The sequence below is a fragment of the Hylobates moloch genome, unplaced genomic scaffold (assembly GCF_009828535.3).
Source record: "Hylobates moloch isolate HMO894 unplaced genomic scaffold, HMol_V3 SCAFFOLD_12, whole genome shotgun sequence".
Lineage (NCBI taxonomy): Eukaryota > Metazoa > Chordata > Mammalia > Primates > Hylobatidae > Hylobates > Hylobates moloch.
The window spans coordinates 2305266-2327044 of record NW_026652287.1 but is presented as its reverse complement, the minus strand read 5'-3'; the positions used below and the strand labels follow the sequence as shown (position 1 = coordinate 2327044).

The 21779-nt window shown below is 51.8% G+C and overlaps 1 protein-coding gene across 13 annotated transcripts in view; it reads right to left on the bottom strand.

The window, feature by feature from the left end:
• RIMBP2 (RIMS binding protein 2) overlaps positions 1-21779 on the bottom strand; it is a 332521-nt gene that overhangs the window by 89664 nt on the left and 221078 nt on the right. For all 13 annotated transcript variants that reach the window (XM_058424982.1, XM_032168269.2, XM_032168265.2 and 10 more), the window contains one exon: positions 6429-6533. In XM_058424982.1, the coding sequence (XP_058280965.1) occupies positions 6429-6530 (102 nt within the window). In that variant the 5' untranslated portion in view covers positions 6531-6533. The remainder of the gene's footprint in view (positions 1-6428; positions 6534-21779) is intronic.

The following is a 21779-nucleotide window of genomic DNA, read 5'->3' as shown; positions in this document are numbered from 1 at the left end:
GTTTTTAAGAAGCATTATTTTCTGACACCAGAGTGCACCTAGCTCTTAAAACGTGGAGCACTAATAAAGAATCCATATGCTACGCTGCGACTTACATTTAGAATTCTCAGTTTCCAGAAAAATATTTCCTCTAGCTGCCTGGAGAATAATTAGTGATGGACGATTCAACATCATAAATACACAAGTGAACATTATCTTAACAGCTTCTACTTCTCACTCGCAAAATTCCGTGGGCTGAAAAAAGGGAAGAGCTCGGCTTCCCCAGCCAAGGGGAAATCTGCCATTCCCCGGCTAAAAATGAAGAGTCATCTGCGGTTTCTGCAGAGTTCATTCATATGCGTTCCATTCTCACATATTTCCAATGAGAGTTTTAAGAGCTGGGCAAGTGACTGGAACACAGCACGTTAATTACACCATTCTCAGTTCAGCTCAACCGTCGAAGGCCGAAAACTGTTCCGTTCAAAGCAAAAACCAGCAAGAGCAACAATAAATAGCAAAATAGAAAAAGAGACAAGCAAGCAGGGAACATACAGGGATTATATAAATGATGCCACCATTGACTCAGTTGAATCAAAGATAGTTTTCAACTGGCAGGATTGAAAAAAAAGACAAAACAAAAAATATTCCAGCAGGCTGTTAAAACTCAGCCAAGCTGGCAGTACAACTTCGCTTCCAGCTTCAGATGAAAACCAGTGTATTTTTGCAGGCTACTTGCAAGCTGGGCCATTTGGGCAATCAGAATAGACTGTTAAAATTAGCAGCGCTGAATTCTTACAAAATCCAAGCAACAGCTTAAGCGAGGCTCATTTAGGGCACAGGGAAAGTGCGACCTTTACGGAGAGTGGTTTCTGCAGAGCAGGGAGACTGGAGCTCCCGACGCTGGAGGAAGAAGCCTGAGGAACAGGCCTGTTACCCAGAGGATCCGCTATCCGGGAGGTGGGCAGGCCCTGCAGCAGGAGGAGCAGTAGCATCTGGGGAGACGGCGCTCACAGAAGGGAGGGCAGATTCCCTGTGGCCGAAGTGCTGGACAACTAGCTGGGTTGGATGGGGCACAGAGCAATAAGCCGTCCAGGCCCCTGGCGACTGTGATGGGACAACGGGCATTGGCTTAGATGGAGCAGAGTGAGGGGCCTCTGGGTGTTATGAAACATTAGCTCTGCAGAAAAGTCAGTGAGACTCAAGGAACTATGCCGAGGGCTACAAGGACCTTCAAAACAGGAGTTCCGCAGAGCTGAGGGCTGATGGACATTTTCTAATACTCCGGGAGCACACAGGATTAGGGCAGACACCACCTGAAGTTAACACAGAGGGTCAGCTATGACCCACCGCAGCCATCCACACACAACTGAGGCCGACAATCTGAGGGCAGCACAGCAAATTCAGTCAAAGCATTAACTATGCATCGGACAGTGAGAGCTTCTCTTAGTATCACACGTTTCAGTAATAGCCTTAAGACTGAAAGCAGTCATTCTACCAGTAAGAGGAACTGTAGACCGAAGTAGAATCGGTCAAGTCTGCAGATGAATTATAAATATGGAAAAGCCCTTTAGCTCACACAACTGGATTGTCATAATTGCCACTTGTCACAAGACAAGGATGTAACCTACACAGGAAACTGAAAGTCTGAAGCAATGGAGTGCAGCCGGACTCCAGGCTGACCGTTCACCTGGAGAGGAAGCCTCAGGGTTTCGGAATCGGGTCTCAAGTGGACCACGGGCATGTTAGCCTCAGCCTCCTTATCCGTAACATGGAGAAAACAATGGTGCCTCCACCCCGCAGGTTACACGAGGGCTGACTATTCACTGATTCGCTGCACAGGCATTTACTGAGTGTTGATGAGAATTTATCATCAGCCATCTTATCCATGGGATTTTGACCCTACTGCCCCGACTGACGGAACTTCATCACATCTCCAATTCCTTCTGTGCCCCTGAGCACCTCCGCCCATCCAGGATTTGCTGGGGAGCTCCTAGGGGTCAGGTGATGTCCTAGGAGTCCGATGCGCCTTTCACGGAGCTGAAGTGCCAGCAGGTGGAGGTGGGCAGTCGGCAAACAGCCACATGAGCAAGCAGGCATGTTCTGGCATCAGTAAACGGGGCGACATGCCCTCTGTCTGGGCATGGAGTGGCGTCTGGTCTGAGGGAGACTCAATGAGAGAAATGAACCAGTTCTCTGGTTCAACAACCTGGGGACCAGGCATTGTTGATGAGGGTCCCCGAGAGAGGACTGGCTTTGGTACGGTCCAGGGAGAGGAGGAAGCAGCTGCAGCATGGGGAGCCGGAGGAGCAGAAGAGGTGGCACAGCTCAAAGGAGGCCACGCCTGCACTCCGGGTCCCAGCCCGGACACGCCGCACCAGCGGATTTATGCCCAGAGTCGCTTCTACCATCGTCGTGACCATTCACAGACTGTTCTCACACCGCCCCACTCCTTGCTGTGTTGCTGGGACTTCGCTGACACGAGACGCTCCGTAAATGTCTGTTGAGTGAATGGACGCAGGGATTTGTGAATGAGCTCTTGCTCCCGGTCTCCAGGAAGCATGCATCTCCCGGGAGAGCCTGAGGTTGCCAGCAGACAGCATGGCTCCTGGCTTGGCTGCCTTTTGCCTTTTTAAACTGTGTCTCTGCTCAGCTCCCAGCGACGAGGGCTGCAGCGTGAGCTCATCGTCCCTGGATTCCGGGAGGAGAGCCCTGGGCATTTTCATCACTCATTTGTCATTCACCCATTTGTTTATTTCTGCGATTTAACAAATGCTTTCCCTGTCACGTGATCTCACGTGCTTCTCCCGACCGCGTGCCGGGCAGGAGGACAGGTGGAGCTGCCTGGGAGAAAGGTGCCTCTGGACAAGGTGCTGGGATGCAGGCCCCTGATATTAGACACCTGGATGTCCAGCACCCTCTCAAGGGTGGTCAGGTCTGGAGGTGAGGCTGATCCCACAAAGGAAAGTACTGCACAATGTGGCACAATCCACCTGTATTTCAGGAAAAATAAACTGCTGCCTCGCATTGCACATCAAGAAAAACAACATTATAGGATGGAGGAAGCTGAGGATGAAAGCACAAAGAGGCAGGGAGGAGACCCCCAGACGGTGGGGAGGGGCATTTCCAGGACCCGGACTGAAGGAAGAGGCCAGGGGCTCCAGGCAGGCGTCTCCAAGGGGAAAATGGAATCAGAAGTTCCCTGGAGGACTGAGACTCTCTTGAGAGGAGTTTTACAGCTCCAGCAGGGAATTGGGGAACAAAGGAATGATGGGTACACAGAGAAGTAAGACAACAAGCAAACAAAAAAGCCAATTAACTCCAGGGAAAGGAAGAGCTGTACAAAAACGGGAGATGCTGCCGTTTACAGAGTTCAAGGAGTTCAGCAGAAGTGCAGATGTTGGTGAGGACAGAGGGGAGTTCCGTGTGGGACATGGCGTCCGAGGCCCCCAAGCAGTGGTGTCAAGCAGAGGGTGACTAAAGGAATTGGGGCCAGTGGCGTCATCTGGCTTCCGGGTCTAAATCCGGGAGTTACCATGCAGAGGTGGTGCTGAAATCCACGTGTCTACACGAGGTCACGAGACACTGAGTATAGACTGAGAAGGGATGTGACTTGAGGACTGAGTCTTGGGGTCACCTGTGATGTGTAGGGGGGCTGGTGTGGAGAAGGAAACCAGGAGAGGGTGGTATCCTTGGAGGCCATAAGCTCAAACTGGGCCCCCGGGTCAAAGAAAACGAGGACAGAGAACTACCCATTGAACTGTAACCTCATGTATGGGTGACACTAACAAAAGCCACTTGTTGAGGGTGGGGTCCCGTGACGGCAGGTTCAAGAAAGAGCTGGGGTTGCAGAAAGATAGAAGAGGGTCACTCCTTTGAGACAGCTCCACAGCCCTCTCATCAGAATCATCTTTGGGCCTTGGAGAGTCCAAAGACGACTGGTGACTTCTATCTTGGTAGGGGGATGAGGGCCAGTCTTCAGCTGCATGGTGGAGGCACCACTGCCTGGTGGGGCAAGCACTCCAGCTCTATGCCTCAGGCCCAGATTCAACCCCTGTCCCCTCCCTGGCTGCACCCCAGCTACCCGGCCTTCCTGCTCTTCCCTGGATGCGCTGGGCTGGTTCCCAAGGGGGCCCGTGTGTGTGCTACTCCCTAACCCTCGCACACTCCTGCCCCAGCCCTCAGCGTGGTGGGCGTCGTCTGCTCCTTGAACTGTCACCTGTATCTAAAGTCACGGCCCCATCAATCCGCCACTCCATCCTCTCAGCTCCCTTCACCCCTTGCCATCATCTGGGCTTACTCGCTTTTTCACTGACTTGTTCATCTTCCTTTTTTAGCCTGGGAGGGCAGAGCTGTGTCCCACTCGCGGCTGTGTTCCTGCTTCTGGAACGGCAGCTGAGTGGCTGCTTGGAGGGGCAGAGAGCTGACCCCTGGTGAATGACCATACGAGGGAGCTAGTCACAAGTGCAGCGTGACGACCACCCACGGTGGAAACTGAATGCAAAGATGAGCTCTGGAAAGAAGTCCCGGATCTCATTCCACTCAAGAGTCAGACTTCCACTTCTCACGCTTAAAAACTACATCAAAGCCTCCAGAAATTACAAAATTGGCCCATTCATATTTCATCCAGTTTCTCTCCCTCTGCCCCCTGCCCCACTGATGAAGCATCAGTGTGTCCAAAACAGAGACAACGGTGAGTGCGGGGGGATAAAGAGCACAAAGAGAACTGGACAGTACACAAAAGAGATCACAGACGTGGAATAACAGAGTTGGTTCCAGGTCATTCTCCTTGGCATTGAATGCTTAGTAAATATAACTCCAGGCTCCTAGAGAATGTTCTGTTGAGAGGAGACATCCTGTCCCCTTCCTGGACAGTCTCTGTGTTTCTATAGACTCATTATCTGTCTCAGACTGTCCCCGCCTGGGGACGTGACTTCTGGAGTGGCAATGAACGAGCACAGGTACCATCGGGCGTGGCCCGGCCATGGGAAAGGTCCTTGAGACATGGCAGGAGAAGATAAGAGTAATATTCCTGCCCGCGTCCCAGCAATATCCCTTGCGGATAACATCTAATGAAATATTGCTGCTCCGGGTGCCTGCCACCTTATTATGACAGGTAATAAGGGCCGTGAAGTTCCCATCAGCGCTGGCTTAATGAAATCTATCCTTAATACGATCTCATGCTAAATGATTAGAGAAATGGCATCAGAACTTATCTACCTGTCTCAACAAGCTCTGCTAATAAACTCTGGAGGAGAAATGCTGCTCCGGCAGATTCCTATCGCCCCCCAGGCTGGGTGAATGACTGTGAGTCCTTTGAGATCCAAGACCTGGAGAAGCTGTCCGATGGATCGAGGGGCCACCGAGGGCAGAGGGGTGGCCCATCCCAGCTGGCGCCGGGCGGGAGGCTGCAGACCAGCCAGCTGCACTCTAGCCATATGGGTGGCTGCTGTGCCAGGAGGAGGAGAGGGCAAGGCTTGGTGGGGACACTGGGCTCTGGAAGGAAATGAGATGAGAACTGTTCACAGGTCCTCACCTTCCGATTTCTTCCTGGGGGCACCCCAAGCCCACAGGCTCCGGGAGCACCACCCTCCTATTTGGAGAGAGACAGCAGGACCGTGGCTGAGGACTGGAGTGGGGTGAGGTTACCTTTCTCAGTCCCCAGACCCATCACAGGTGCCTAGGAGGCATAAATCCCAAATCACTCAGTCCTTCCTTCCCTCTTTCCCTGGTGCCTCTCTCCTTTCTCTCCTGATTTCTTTTCCTTTCTGTCTTACTATCTTCCCTTTTTCCTTTCTTACTGGGATCTGCCTATAAATATTGCTCTGCAACTCAGTTTTCTCACTTGATAACACGTCATGCAACAGCCTCAAGACAGCAGAATCAAACCACCAGGATCCTTTTCGCTGACATCACATGGTGCCTGGTGTGGATGGACCACGGTGCACACAGCCATCACCCTTAGGTGGGCATCAATTGGGTCCAGTCCCCATCCCCACTGCCACACAGCAGCACTGCAAGAAAACAAAACTCCTTTTGAAATGGTTCCTGTATTCCTTGCAGGGCATCGTCCAGGATGGGGGTGGCAGGGTCACCCTCTGTGTGCACTTTTAGTTTAAACGGATGCTGCACATTGCTTTTTCCAGAAGCTGAAGCAATTCACACCCTGCCAGCCACCTCTACGCATCTACGCATGTGCTTTTCCCTACAACCTCACCGGCATCAGAGGTTAGAGCTTTGCATCTGCTTTCACGTTATAAAACGTGAACACAGGTCTACTTAAGAAACACTAGAGCAGGAAAGCAGAAATGACTCTGAATTCTTCTGTGCAAGGAGAGAGGGAGAGGCCTGGGAGCCGAGGCTGCAGGTTGGCCGCTCCACCACACCAGGGATCCCCAGCCCACCCGTGGACTCCCTGCCTCGCACACCACACCCGGCTGCCCGCCACTTACCTTCTGCAGAAGGTCAATTTCCTGCTGCTTGGCACTGAGAACAGCCAGGGCCTGCTCATGCTCCAACTCCAGCTGCTGCCGCCGTTCAGCCGCCTCTCGCATATGCTGTGGGGACAGAGAGAGGCCTGGATGAGCAGGGCAGCCTGTGCCCATGGGCGTGCATCCTATACCCTGCACCAAGCGGGCTCTGACTCAGCCCGGTCACTCCAGAGCAGCCCCTCACCGCCCCGCAGGGCACCCACCTCCGTGCTGCCAACAGGGCTCTTCCAGAGGCGGCACTCCCAATGGGGAAGCCATGACATGAACAAGCCCCCCACCCGCCACTTCTCCTCCGCAGGTTCTGAATGCAGCAAGCATTTGAGCAGAACTCTGTTCTCATGCAAAGGTGCCTTTCTTCTTTTTGCTTGTTTTGAAAAATTTAATCTCCCTCCTCTGACTTTTTTGCCCAGGTCCTTTGTATATAACAGCAAAGGCTTATTGATGTTGTCCTATGTGCCCAGCACTGGTTCAGGGTTTTATCTGCATTCAAGTCATATCATCCCCATCATAAGCCTAGGAGGTAGGTTCTTTAAGTAGCCTCATTCTACAGAGAGGGAAACTGAGGCACAGGAAGTCATCCTTGCCCATCACACAGCTGGGAAGCAGACACCTGTTCAGAATCCAAACCCAGAGTCCACACCCTCCCAGGCGCTTCCAAACCTCAGGCTCTGGTCCTGACTGCCGACTCCAGTGAACCAGTGCACTCCGACCCGGGAGTCCAAATTCCTTCACTCACCCCTCTGGGAAAGTCACAAGGTGGCCCCCATCAGCCAGGCCCATTTTCTGCAGCAGAGAGGAGGAGCTGTGTTCCTGGCTCTGTCCTCTCCTCCTGACAATCCGTCTGTCATGCTTGGAGGGGCAGTGCTTAATCCCCAGTACCCAGGGTTCAACTCTCACCTACTCGCCCTCTGCAGGCCCTTCCCCCCTCTCTGATGGGTCTCACGAGCCCAGAGTCACCATCGGGACCCTGAGAGTGAGGACCGGGCCCCCAGACCCATGAGGCTCACAGCAGTGACCAGCCATGAACCCTGCGGCCTGCAGGAGGAAACGCATGGGAAATGACATTGGGTAGAAAAGGCCACAGCGGGCGGGTGGGCGGTCACTGGGGCCCCCAAGCCACTCCTGGGGGCTTGGACAACCAGCTGCAAGATGCTGGAATTTCACTATCATTTCCTTTCATTCATTCACACACACACACACACACACACACACACACACACACACACACACACACGTGTGGTGATTTCGTGGTCAACACTGTAAAATCTGGGTCTTTTATATAAAATACCAGATTCCTTCAAAAATGGGAAGAGTTGGCCACACATGCCTCCAGGAAAGGACTGAGAAGGGAGTGGGAGCTGCCCCTTCCGATGGCGTACACCCCTGATGTCTGCTGCCCCACGGACCTGCCTCCCGCGTCCCCTGACATCCGAGGGCCACACAGATGACCCAGGTCCTAAGGCAGGTGCCTTGACCCAGCGAGGCATGGGGGACCAACACACCTTCCTCCTGGGCTGGAACTGGTTGGTCATTTATTTTTTATTATTTTACAATTCTATTGATTTTTAGCCTTTTACTCATTTTTATTTATTTTTTTGAGATGGAGTCTTGCTCTGTCACCCAGGCTGGAATGCAGTGGCAGGATCTTGGCTCAGTGCAGCCTCCACCTCCTGGGTTCAAGCTACTCTCGTGCTTCAGCCTCCCTAGTAGCTGGGATTACAGGTGCCCACCACCATGCCCAGCTAATTTTTGTATTTTTAGTAGAGAAGGGGTTTTACCATGTTGGCTAGGCTGGTCTGGAACTCCTGACCTCAGGCGATCCGCCTGCCTCGGCCTCCCAAAGTGCTGGGATTACAAGCGTGAGCCACCACACCCAACCACCTTTTACTCATTTTTATTTCGTTTTGGAGTCTTAAAGGCCTGTAGCCTTCGCAAGTCATGAGGTCGGGCACACACGTCCAAGAGAAGGTTAACGTGGTTTCCTGAGACCGCTGCCAACTCAGCCTGAGCTGGAAAGAGGAGCCTTCTTTCCAGGGGGGAGGCGAGGGAGTCCCTGCTGAGACTGGCAAGCTGCGAGGGCAGGGGGGCACCCAGGCTCAGGGGGAGGGGTGTGGTGCCCCATAGGAAGAGGCAGGCGGCGAGGGCTTGGGGGGGCACCCAGGTTCGGGGGTGGGAGTGGGGCCCTGCAGGAAGAGGCAGGCAGCAAGGGCAGGGGGCACCCAGGCTCGGGGGGAGGGATGTGGCCCTGTGGGAGGAGGCAGGTGGTGAGGGCGGGCACCCAAGCTCGGGGAGAGGGGTGTGGCCCCGAGGGAGAAGGCAGACAGGCCGGTTACATTCTTCTTGCCAGTTTCCCAAAGGTAGCCCTACTGCTACCTTTTTTGCTGCCTCTGAAAGCTCCTTTCTTCTGGGAAATACCTTGAAACAGAACCACTTTAACTAAGGATGGGGAAGGCCTCTACTTTTCATTTTGCAAAGCGCTGTGGTTGGTGGGATATTTTGTTTGTGTTTAAAAAGTGAAATCTTCCTCCCGGCCAATGTTTCAGGCACGGCGACCTCACGTGCTGGTTCATCCACATTTTTAAGCTGAATAAACTCAGCATCCTCTCTGCTGTCTCCAGAAGAGGCTCCCAGTGAACTCGGAAGCTGGAATTACCCTGCACCCCCACAGATATCTGGGGGCTTCACTGTTGCTATGCGAACTCTCACAAGAACCCGGGATCCTGAGAATATGGAATTCCCTAAAACATGAACAAAATCCCATGAAACATGGGTGTTGCGGTCAGTGGCCCTCGCCGGTTCACGCTGGGGTCGGATGGGTCCCAGGGAAACACCGTGCTTGTATCTTCCCATGTTCATTCCAGCTCTGAGCCTGGGCAGGCCTGGCCCTCCTGGGAAGGAGCCCTGGGTATTTGCTGCACAGCCCTCCCGAGATCCGCCTTGACACACCGCTCTCCCCGCCCGCTGGGCTGTCAGCCCATTTGGGCCTCGCCATTTCTAACGGTCTCTTACCAACAGCCTCAGCTTCCCCGCCACCGCCCCCCACCCCCCACCGCCTGCCACCAGTTCACTGTGAGTGCAAACCAGCTGCATACATTGCAGGGCGTTTTTAGGAGGACGGGGACAAGCCACCAAGACAGACAAACTGACAGAGAGCCCTGGGGGATGCGAGGGATTCCCCAAGCTCCTGGGAAGCTTTGGGAACTTTTCTCCAAACCCTGGCTGCCACCTCAGTGCGGTGTGGCTTTGCTCTGGGTCAAGTTTCCCCATGAGGATCCCAGAGGTCCTCAGGACGGTCAGTGTCTGCAGACCCTCATGAGGCCCTCCGTGTGGGGCTTCCAGCTCCAGAGAGGACTATTTCTACTCCATTTATTCATTCATTGCTTCTTCTGGATATTGGTTCATCGGACTGACATTTATTGAGCACCTACTAGGTGCCAAGAAGCTGGGGACATGGAACAGGACAAACGTGTCTTCATGAGAGAACACCCCAAGAGTAGAGGCAGAGTGTGAAGGCAGATCGATGACACGAGAAGGGTCCGAGTGTGACACGGAGCAGGGCGGAGGCACCCAAATGACGTCCGCGGTCCTGGACTTACACGAGCGGCCATTTCCTATATCCCAACACCTGCCTCAACCTGATACGAGGAGGAGATTTCAGCCAGATTCCACCAGGAGAACTCGCTCACTCAACTCACTCAACAAATATTTACCCAAGCACTTGTTTTGTGCCAGGCACCCTGCTGGCTTCTGAAGGCTACAGCAAGGCAAAACAAAAGCAAAACAAAACCAGCTCTCTTGGAGCTCACATTCTGCAGGGGAGGGGGCAGACCTCATCCAAATACACAGATTGTGTGTGTACACAGGTCAGATTCTACAGGAGAGGGGACACACTTCAACCAAATATACCGATTATGTGTGTACACAGGTCAGATTCTACAGGAGAGGGGACACACTTCAACCAAATATACCGATTATGTGTGTACACAGGTCAGATTCTGCAGGGGAGGGGACAGACCTCATCCAAATACACCAATTGTGTGTGTACACGGGTCAGATTCTGCAGGGGAGGGGACAGACCTCATCCAAATATACCGATTATGTGTGTACACGGGTCAGATTCTGCAGGGGAGGGGACAGACCTCATCCAAATACACCGATTGTGTGTGTACACAGGTCAGATTCTGCAGGGGAGGGGACAGACCTCATCCAAATACACCGATTGTGTGTGTACACAGGTCAGATTCTGCAGGGGAGGGGACAGACCTCATCCAAATACACCGATTGTGTGTGTACACGGGTCAGATTCTGCAGGGGAGGGGACAGACCTCATCCAAATACACCGATTGTGTGTGTACAGGGGTCAGATTCTGCAGGGGAGGGGACAGACCTCATCCAAATACACCGATTGTGTGTGTACACGGGTCAGATTCTGCAGGGGAGGGGACAGACCTCATCCAAATACACCGATTGTGTGTGTACACGGGTCAGATTCTGCAGGGGAGGGGACAGACCTCATCCAAATACACCGATTGTGTGTGTACACAGGCTTCAGATTCTTGCAGGGGAAGGGACAGACCTCATCCAAATACACCGATTGTGTGTGTACACAGGTCAGATTCTGCAGGGGAGGGGACAGACCTCATCCAAATACACCGATTGTGTGTGTACACGGGTCAGCAGTCCTAAGCACCATGGGGTCAGGCAGTCCTAAGTGTTATGAACAAACAAAGCCCAGTTCACAAATGCATGCACCTACTATGCAGCCACAAAAATTGTAAAAAATTAAAAATAAATAAATAAAAGGGGAGAAATAGAAAAAGTAAACTGTTAAAAATATACTTCTATTTTTTATAAAAAAAAGGGGATGGGAGCTACGGTCCTGCTGGGGGCTGGCGTGTCGGCTGAGAAGGCCAGGGAAGCCCCCCACCAAGATGGTGCTAAACAAAGGCCCAAACCAGAGACAGAGCCCCACGCGGCCGTGGGTGGAAGGCGGGACAGCACAGTGCCCGGATCCCCTACCCCCACCTACACACGGTGCCCGGAGCCCCCGTCCCCACCTGGACACGGTGCCCGGGGCCCCCACCCTCACCTAGACGTGTCCCTGAGCCACGCCACTAACAGGGGCTGCGAGGGCTTCTGCTGCTCCTGGAAAGCCCCCAGAAGTTCCCCCAGTCACTGGCTCACTGGCGTGGACAATGTCCCATGGGAAGGATAGACTGGAGGCGAAACGTCTCTCCAGAGTCTGCCAGCCACTGTCACTTAGGTGTCCTTGGCCGGAAGGAGGCCGACGCCCTCCGAGGTGGACCCCTGGCCCAATGTCGCATCCCAGCTGAGGGCCCCATGGTGGGGAGTAAAGCGGCGTGCTGTCACAGGGCCACCTGACTGCCTCTTGCCTCCTGATGCCACTGCCACCACCGTCTGCCTGCCTCTCACACCCTGCTGTGACACCCTGGCTTTCGCACTGTTTCCAAAGAGCAGACCAGTGCCCACCTCTGGACTTCACAGTGTTGCTCTCCCTGCTAGTCTGACTCTCACGTTCCAGCCTTTGCCCAAATGCCGCTTCGCAGTGAAGCCTGGTGGCCGCCCAGCCCCTCCTGGACACACCATGTTCTCCACCTGCCTTATCTTCCTCCTGAGCATCCTCATCCCTAACGCACTGGCCAGCTCCCTTGCCTGCTGTCTGCTCCTCCCCCTGGAACATGAGCAGACACCTTGGCCCGCTGTGTCCCTGTCCCCACAATGGGTCACTCAGCACAGATGCCAAATAATCAAACCGCCGCCTTCATGGCCTCTTGGAGCTCAGTCCCACTGCTGTCCCCGCCACCCCCTTCTCCAGCCACATGGGCCTCCCCCCAGGCCCTGGAGCTCTCCACGCTCCCCACATCAGGGGCTGGCAGGGAAGGCTGGGGGAAAGGTGCTTCCAGCATTTCAGGTCAGCAAAAGCCATTAAAGAGCCTGAACACCTGGGCTCATATCCCAGCTCTGATACTGGCCCGCTGTGTGGTCTTAGAGTAGGTACTTAACCTCTCTGGTCTCCATGTTCTTCTTTTGGATTAATTTTTCAACACTATTCTTTTTCAATTGGTTAGTGATTAATGAAATAACTAATGTTGATTAATTATTAATTAACACCTACTTCATAGAGGTGTTTCGAATTTTACCTCAGCTAGAATAGTACCTGGTATCTATTAAGTTCTCTGTGTTATGTTTTAGTCCCAAGAAGAGAAAACCCTTTCCCACTGGATGTGTGTAGCCCTGTGTGATGCCACTTAAACACCAGGTGCAGGGTGGGAGGGAGGGACTCAGGAGGCAACCAGGGCTGCACCAACAGGATGATGGACAGCTACCGCCACACTGGTAAAATGACAGTGAGAAATCGGAATGTGGCTGCTGTCATTTATTAAGCACCTACTACGTACAGGGCACTATACCTGCCCAGGCACTGTCTCATTTGAGACTGAGGGTTGGGTGCTGTGGTCACTGCTTCCCAGCAGAGCAACGGACTCAGGGAAGCTGAGCAAGGGCTTAAAGCCACAGCTGCAACATGGCCGATGAGAACGTCAGAGCTCACAGCCAGTCTGCCCCCAGCCACTGCCCCACTTCCGGGTTGAGATGACTTACCCCAGCCATGGTCATGTTGGAGCGTTACGGGGGCCGGGGCAGAGAAGCAGCTTTCCACTCCCTCGCGGCCCACCTGGCCTGGGTGGCCGATTGTGCAGCTGCTTAATTCTGCCGTTTTGCCTTAATTCTGGCTAATTTTGTGCTTCTCTTTATTTTGAAAGGGGGTACTGCCAAAGGCAGCCTGTATCATCTTTATTTAGTTCTGGGAAGGACGTTGTTGGCGAGAGGAGGGTGCCACCTTCCCTACCAGGACTCACCAGGTAGATTCACCAGGCACCGAAACAGCTCCGGGCATGGTCCTGCAGCCCCAGAGTCACTGAGGATAAAGGGGTGGTGGATGCTATGCTGGGCTCTTGCTTCGGGGTGCCAGTGAGATGAGGGTTTATAGATCAGATGGATGGAAACAAGTGCAGGGAAGACGCCTTTGCATTTCTACGGTTAATGAACCAAGTCCATACAAAGCAGCTGTCAGAAAGGCGTGAGCGGGAGAAGCACTCGGCCCTCGAGGGCAGCCTCAGTTTCATCACAGATGCCATGGCTGGGAGGACAAGGTTTGCTGGGTCTCGTTTTGGCTTCAACATCTATCTCTCCAAATCTTCCCTGTTTCTGCAAAGCCCTCATCCCCCTCCAGCCACTGCCCATGTATCTGCTTCCCGTCTCAACAAAACTTCTTAAAGGATGAGTTCTGCTCACTCCCTTACAGCCTCCCGTCCCATGCCCTCTTTCAGCCCTTCCAGTCGGCCTCCCTCCTGTCACTCGGCTGAGATTCTCCCACTAAGGCAGCTGAGGAGTCTCTGCAGCCCAGGCCCATGGCCACTCTCCTGCCCTGACTGGACCAAATCCCTCAGCAGCACCCGACGCCAGGGCCGCTCCTCCTGGACATGCCCTGGACTCCGGCCCCCGTGGGCCGTGCTGACCTGGTCTCTCCCCCTGACCTCTGCAATGGCCTCCCGCTGACCTCTAAATCCTGGAGGGGCCACGGCTCTATTTATACCGTTCCTTAGGTGATCTTAGCCAGCTTTGAGGTTTTAATTGCCACATAATTCCAAATGAACCCTTCATCCCCACCCCCCACCCCCCATACCCAACTGCCTACTCATTATCCCCACATGGACGTATGGGAGGAAGCTCAAATTTAGCCTGTCTGAAATAGAATTCTTGATTTTCTTCCTCAAACAAGTTCCCTCCCCAAGCTGTGCCATCTCGGCCAAGGACACCATCATCCCCTCAGCTCCTCCAGATGCAAAGCTGAGAGTCATTCTTGATTTCCTGCCCCTTTTCCCGCCTTGTTCAACATCCAGATCTTAAAAAAAAAAAAAAAAAAAAAAAAAACCTCCCAGTTTAAGAAAATGTGCACCCAAACTCCCCCCACCCATGTCTGCCGTTCTCTCCCGTGTCCAGCGCTGCCATCCCGTCTCTCCCCTGGACCCTAACCAGCTCTTAGAGCCCTTTCTGCCTCAAGACAGCTCCTCCAGAGCCACTGGCTGCACCGAGAATGCCCCACAGCCATTCTCCTTCAAGAGCTTGTGCAAAGGCCGCCAGCTGCACCGGGAACAAAATCCAGACTCCTGGCTGCAGCCAACAGGCTCCTCTGTGATCCAGCCTCTTCTCTGCCCTCACCTCTCGCCTCTGCCCCTTCCTCACTGTGCTTTTGCCACGCTGGCTTCTGCTCAGTTCCGTGATCACATCAAGGCCATCCCCAACTCCAGGTCTTAGCAAGTGCCATTCCTGCTGTCGGACATGCTTGTCCCTGCATCACCACGTGGCCAGCCCTTCATGGCGTGATGGGGTTTAGGATGTGTTCCCTCCAAACCTCAGGTTGAAATGGGACCCCTGTGTTGGAGGTGGGGCCTGGGGGGAGGTGTCTGGGTCACGAGGGCATAGCCTTCATGAATGGCTTGGTGCCCTCCCCATAGCGATAAGTGAGTTCTTGCTCTGACTTCACTGGAGAGCTGGTTGTTTAAGGGAGCCTGGCTCCTCCACCCTGTCTCTTGCCACCTCCCTCACCATGTGACGCACCTGCTCCCACTTTGCCTTCTGCCATGTTTGGAAGCTTCCTGAGGCCTCACCAGAAGCTGAGCAGATGCTGGTGCCATGCTTGTACAGCCTGCAGAACTGTCAGACAAATTCGCTTATTTTCTTTACAAAATACCCAGTCTCAGGTATTTCTTTATAACACCACAAAATGGACAAAGACATGGCAAGTGTCCCGACCAGTGACCAGAGATTATTTTATTTACATGTTTATTCTGTGTCATCCTTTCCATCCCACTCCCTACCCTTGTCCATAAGAACCACAGGATTACAGGACTTGTTTCCCTGTCTGCTGGTGCACCCCCGGCCCAGAACAGTCTCTGACACATAGTGAGGCAGAATCAATGATAGCAAAGGTGAGGCCTCTCGCCTAGAACATCTGCCCCATGCCCCCAGCCCACACTCCCCTTTCCATCCCTCACAGCCTCCCACATGACCCTGCAGCAATGCTGTAACCTGCTTTGTACCATTCTAATTTCATGTAATTCTCACGCTGTCAACTGGACTAGAAATGGCTCCACTTCCGTGTGCGCACTCCACAGGCAACAGGAGTCTAATTAACATTTTCTAAGTGGAATTAAAGCAATGATTTTGAGTGGAGGATCCACCCCATGGCTGTCTAGAAACTAGACTTTAACACTTGAGGAGTCTAGAGAAGACTGGATCCTCACTACCAAAGATTCCACATTTCACCAAACCCACAGTCAAAACTGTGAACCAGAGACATAAGCTGGTTCTCCCGGAGGCCATCACACTGGCGGAGTTAGTCACGCAGCTATAATAAAACATCTCTCGGAGACGGGCTTTGAGACTGATGAGGGTACAGTGAAGTGGATGGCGAAGAAAAGTTTAAGCCAAAAATAGGAGAGATATTGGCTGCAAAGGCTGAAATTCGTGGTGTTAGGTGGATGGTAAGGGAAAGATAGCTCAGCCAGGGGGTGGTGGGGGCCGTGAGTTTAATATTAGTGAGGTCTACGAACCAGCCAAAAAAAAAGAGAAATAGACAAGGCTCACAAACACACGGACATGCTAAATATATCCATCCATCCTGGCATGAGGACGTACTGATTCATTCTGCACAGCGTTACTTTTCTAAATGTAGCCAGTGTGTATGTCTCTGTTGAAACATCTATAGAAAAATCAGTGTTGCAAGGCTGAGATATTAATCAGTGTTTCTTTCTATCACTAACCGTCTATTTCTCCTCCATTCCCCTCCCACTTCCCATCCTGAGGGCTCCATTCTGTGCTCACTGCCTCAGGGAGGATGAGAGATGGGTCAGGGAAGAGCAGAAACTGGGAACTCCCCTGGGCTTTGGTCTGCAGAGATAAGGGGAATCAAGAGGACAGCATACAGAGGGGTCACTGTGAGAAACTGAGACTAGATTTCCCTTCTAATCTGCAGAAATATATTGCTTCACCAGAGGCAGACAGATTAGCTGAGAAGAACCAATGCATGTATAGACACTGGTAGATTCTATAGAGATGGGCTCTTGGCTCTGCTTTCTGGAAAGTTCCAGAGAGCTGACTCCTAGAGAGCTCACAGCTAGCATGGGGAGTTGAGAAAATGGAGCTTAAACAGCCTGGCAAGGATTTCTGAATGATCCCGGGATAGCTAAGAGCCCACGTGAATGCACACAACTAAACAATTAAATTCTTTCATGTCTTATATTTCACAATGTCTTCATGTAACTTTTACCCTTGTCTCTGAAGTAATGGAAACAACTGGTAGACGGTGGCTTGTCTACTTTTACAGCCTACATATAAGCAATACGCATCGGATAGAATGGTGGGAATCTGTGTGTGTACACTTGGATGAGGGCAGGATGGAATTCCACGACATCTTGGCTTTGGGTCACCCTGCACCCCAGCCTAGATCTCACCTTGGTGTGCCAATCAACTGCCTCAAGGCTCTCAGATCTACTCTCTCTCCTTCTCTTGTTTTGCTCTGTATCAGAAAGAGCTACACTTCCCAGACGCCCTCGCCCTCTGCTTCTGGGTGGTCAGTCAATAGGCAGCATCAGCAGGAGGGAAGCCAGGGATTTCTCCCCCTCTCTCTTGCCTCTCGACTTGTCTGACTTGTCTCCGGTAGTGGCTCCATCTCCTGTCCCTAACCTACGGTCTTTGCTCCCGACTCTGAGATTATCATCACCCCCACTGTCCCTTCAGCCTTAGGGGTGATGCCAGCTTCAAGACGCAGCCATTTGGCTTCTTAGCTCGTCCATGTGTGTGCCACAATCCCCTGTCTTAATGTCCCTCCATTTGAAATACCTTGGCTGGCTCCTGCTTTTTGACTGAAGTCTGACTGGTAGACTGAAGGAAAAGGATGAAGCCAACTCCAAATTGATGACACATTTCTATCACTCTTTCAAAATGAGTGTCTTAAAAGTGAATTAAGCACTTTGGGAGGCCAAGGAGGGTGGATCACAGGGTCAGGAGATCGAGACCATCCTGGCCAACAAGGTGAAACCTCGTCTCTACTAAAATACAAAAAATTAGCCAGGCGTGGTGGCAGCCAACTGTAGTCCCAGCTACTCAGGAGGCTGAGGCAGGAGACTCGCTTGAACCCGGGAGGCGGAGGTTGCAGTGAGCCGAGATTGCGCCACTGCACTCCAGCCTGGCGACAGAGCGAGACTCCCGTCTCAAAAAAAAAAAGAAAAAAAAAAGAAAACTGAATTAAGTAATTTTGAAGGGGTTGTTCTGTTTCTTTCACTTGAGTTGTTACAACTGGATTCAAACCTGCTTCACAGACTTACTGTAACAATTCTAAGTTAAAAAAAAAAAAAAAACTCACTGAAATGTTGATTTTGCTGACCATCTACAAAGCAGAAAATAAATCTGTCCAGGAAAATGTACAATCTGATAATGTTTTTGTTTACTTATCTACAATTTAGCTTGGATTTTTTACTATCCCTTAGTTTGCTTGAGATTTTCCTATCAAAAAATAAACGGTTTTGATGCTTCTTCCCAACTAGGAAAGCTTGTTCCGGTCCCAGCTGTCAGACAATCCCGGGCTGATAGCTACTTTAGTGAATCAGTAGCAGAAGTATAAATCAGGGTACAGGGAGATGGGGGTGGGCATAGAGGTGCTTGGTTTACCTCAAGAGTTATAACATCACAGGGGCAAAGGCAGGTTCGGTAAGTTCCAGCTGCCATTTCTCTCCAAGGGCCAGGAAACAAGGTCCTAAGATAAAAGTCACTGGCCATAAACAACCTTATTCAAGGAAAATAACCTCATCTGCAGGGCACCCTGGTGGGAAGGCTGAAACCTGTGAGTTCAGCAACAGAATCGGCCAAGGGGGTGCTGCAGTAAACCCCTCAGCTTACCGGCCAGTCCACAGGACTAAAAGAGAGGCCAAATGCCAACTCACCCCGGAACTCAGCCACACCATAAAAGAGGGAGATGTGGTCAGAGTTCAGGGAGGGTGGGGAGCGGAGTGGGAAGCGGTCTACACAGCAGCTCCCGAGCCCTGTGTGTGGCACGTTAGTGTTTATCACAGGTCACCACCTACAAATGGTGGGAAAATGGTGTTCTTATTCCTGCATGCACACTGCTGGCACAGTTTCCCCAGAGAACCTGCCTGAGACCCAGCCCGGGCTCCAGACATCCGCCTCCACATGCTCACCTAAACACATCTGAGGATTACTAAGTTCTAGAAGTACTGTTGTGCTAAGTACTGAATGCACATCACCCATTTAATCTGCACAACAACCCTTGAAGCAGGTGATATTTTTATTCCCATTTACAGAGAAGGAAACCAAGGCCCAGAGAGGTTAAGTAACATGTTCAAGTTTGCCCAGCTAGTCAAGGCTCAAGCCAGGATTTGCACCTAGTGAGCCCAGCTCGCTCTCTCTCCACTGTCTGTGCTCTCTGCTGTCTAAGAGGCCTCCTCCAGGACCTCTCTCATTTTTGTGGGATGTGCTGATGTTTGCTGGGACTCTCTGCAAGGCAGTACACATGAGAACCTTTTCTGCAGTGCCCTGAAGTCACTCCGCCTCCTTCCTTCCGGAGTTCTCAGGCCACCATGCACACTGTGCGTGCCTCTGTCGCAGAGCCATCTGCACTTCTCCTGGGGCGCAATTGCACTTTCCTTCTCATGACTTCCACAAGCAGCTAGGATTCTCTCAGTTCCTGGGAGCGCAAAGGGCCCAAGGATTCCCAAAGGGAGTCTGAAAACCCCGGGTTTCGCCCAAAGACAGAATCCCACCACACCCTGACACCAGGCTTCCGCTTCTCCGCGCAGAGACCTTCCCAGGGCACATGCTGTCATTCATGGGAAGGCTTCACATCTGAAAAGTACTCAGGATTATGCACCACGGCCAAAACTGCCTGTCTGAAATGCTCTGCCTGTGGCAGGATTTATTTTTAAAGCAGCGATATTTATAGCCGACTGTCGACATTCACGCCAGCGCTTAAGCTGCCTACAAATGTCAGGGTGCCGCCATCCCAGGGAAAAGCTCGGATGTGACACGGAACGAACGAACCTGAAGCAAACTGAATTATCTCCTCAACGTCAGATCAAATGTGGACTTGTCCTGTGCGTTGGACGCTGCCTTTCCTGAGCGAAGCAATTAAGGAAAAAGCAATTTCCCCAAACAGGAGTTAACGGTGACACTTTGAATGTCACATTAGTGGGATCTGCTACGCGTGGTAGAAATAATGAAGCATTTATGTACACACGATTTCCTTTCACCCAGCACCTGGCGGAAGGAATGCAAGCACTCACAGAACCCACGTCTTCAAAAGCAAGAAAGACAAGGTCTTTAAAGCTGTTTGTTTTCATGGCATCAGACTGTCTGTCCTAGTCACAGAAGTCACCCTCATTCAGAATGAGAATGTGTGTGAAAAACATTCATGTGAATTCAGTGAGGTCTATTTCAGCCCAAGTATTTTAGTTTCTCAAATTGGGAAAAAATGGATCCTTAGGAGTTCCTTTGGGGAAAAAAAAGAGAGAGAGAGAGAGAGAGAGAATTTCCTGAGTCTTGATTGGTCTTTGATCCCAAAGCCTCCCTCCTTCTCCTCTGGCCCTGATGAATCCCAGAGACGCAGGGGTGGCAGCATTCATCCCATGCTGCTTTGGAAGGGTTATTTTTCTCACACACAGTTTCTGTCCTGCCCCAGTGGCTCCCGGCTGTGAGCCCAGGATTTTGGCCAGCCAGGTGGAGGGGACCTTATCAGCTGGACCTGTGTTCAATGCCATTTCCAACACGTACAGGCTGTGTGCCCTGGGGCGAGTTAGGTACCTCTCTGAACCTCAGGTTCCACGTTTATGGAATGACAGCAAAAAATAACCGTCCTTCCTAGGTTGTTGCAAGAATGAGATTAAATGTTAGATTCAAAGGGATCTGCACGGAAGCCAGGTGCCGCAGCTCACGCCTGTAATCCTAGCACTTTGGGAGGCAGAGGTGGGTGGACTGCTTGAGTCCAGAAGTTTGAGACCAGCCTAGGCAATATGGCAAAACCCCATATCTACTAAAAATACAAAAAATTAGCCAAATATGGTGGTGAACACCTGTAGTCCCAGCTATTCAGGGGACCGGGGCTCAGGCAGGAGGATGGCTTGAGCCCAGGAGGTCGAGGCTGCAGTGAGCCTAGATAACGCACTGCAGAGTCCAGCCTGGGTGAGAGAGGGAGATTCTATCTCAACAAACCAAACCAAAACAAAACAAAACTAAACAAAACAAAACAACAAAGTGGCCCGCACAGGAATTATGTTTCATGTAAATATCACTAAGTTTTATCTGGGCCTGCCACTCGATTTGGCTTCTGTTAGTTCCCTCCCATTTTCATTATTTCATCTCCCCTTTCCTGCCTTCTTTTTGTTTTTTGTTTCTTTTTGTTCATTTTTTGTTTTGTTTTTGAGATGGAATCTCGCTCTGCTGCCCAGGCTGGAATGCAATGGCGCGATCTCGGCTCACTGCAACCTCCACCTCCTGGGTTCAAGTGATTCTCATGCTTCAGCCTCCTGAGTAGCTGGGATTACAGGTGTGTACCACCACGCCCGGCTAATTTTTCTATTTTTAGTAGAGACGGGGTTTCACCATGTTGGCCAGGCTGGTCTCAAACTCCTGACCTCATGATCCGCCCACCTCAACCTCCCAAAGTGCTGGGATTACAGGCGGGAGCCACCGCTCCCAGCCTGGTTTTCAATTTTAATGTCTCCGTGGAGTGCTGTTCTATATGTCTCTATGTCACTCTTAGTGGTTGCCCCAGGGAGCTCAATATACATATTTAAATTTAAACAATCTACTCAGAGTTAAAACTTGCCATTCCAAGTGGAATTCTTACATGTTCCGTCTATGTAACTGAAACCCTATCACAGTGTTCTACGTTTTCATTGAAGTGTCATTTATGTGTATGAAAGAGTCTACGAGGAGAAAAACAGCCTGGCCTAGCCTGCTACATTTACCCGATATCCGCTCTTTCTGTTTCTCTCCCCTGTCCGGTGTTTCCTGAGCACCAACTGCATCCAGGTGGCCCGACAGGCATTGGAGACACAGTGGACACAAAGCTGAGGGGCCCTGGCTTGTGTGGGGCTGACATCCCAGTGGGAAAGACAAGTGTTGATTGGGTGAGGATGTAAAAATACAAGCTTTTGACAGATGGGTAAACTGAGTCTCACGGCGATGACTCAGCCCCTTGTGACTATATCCCACACT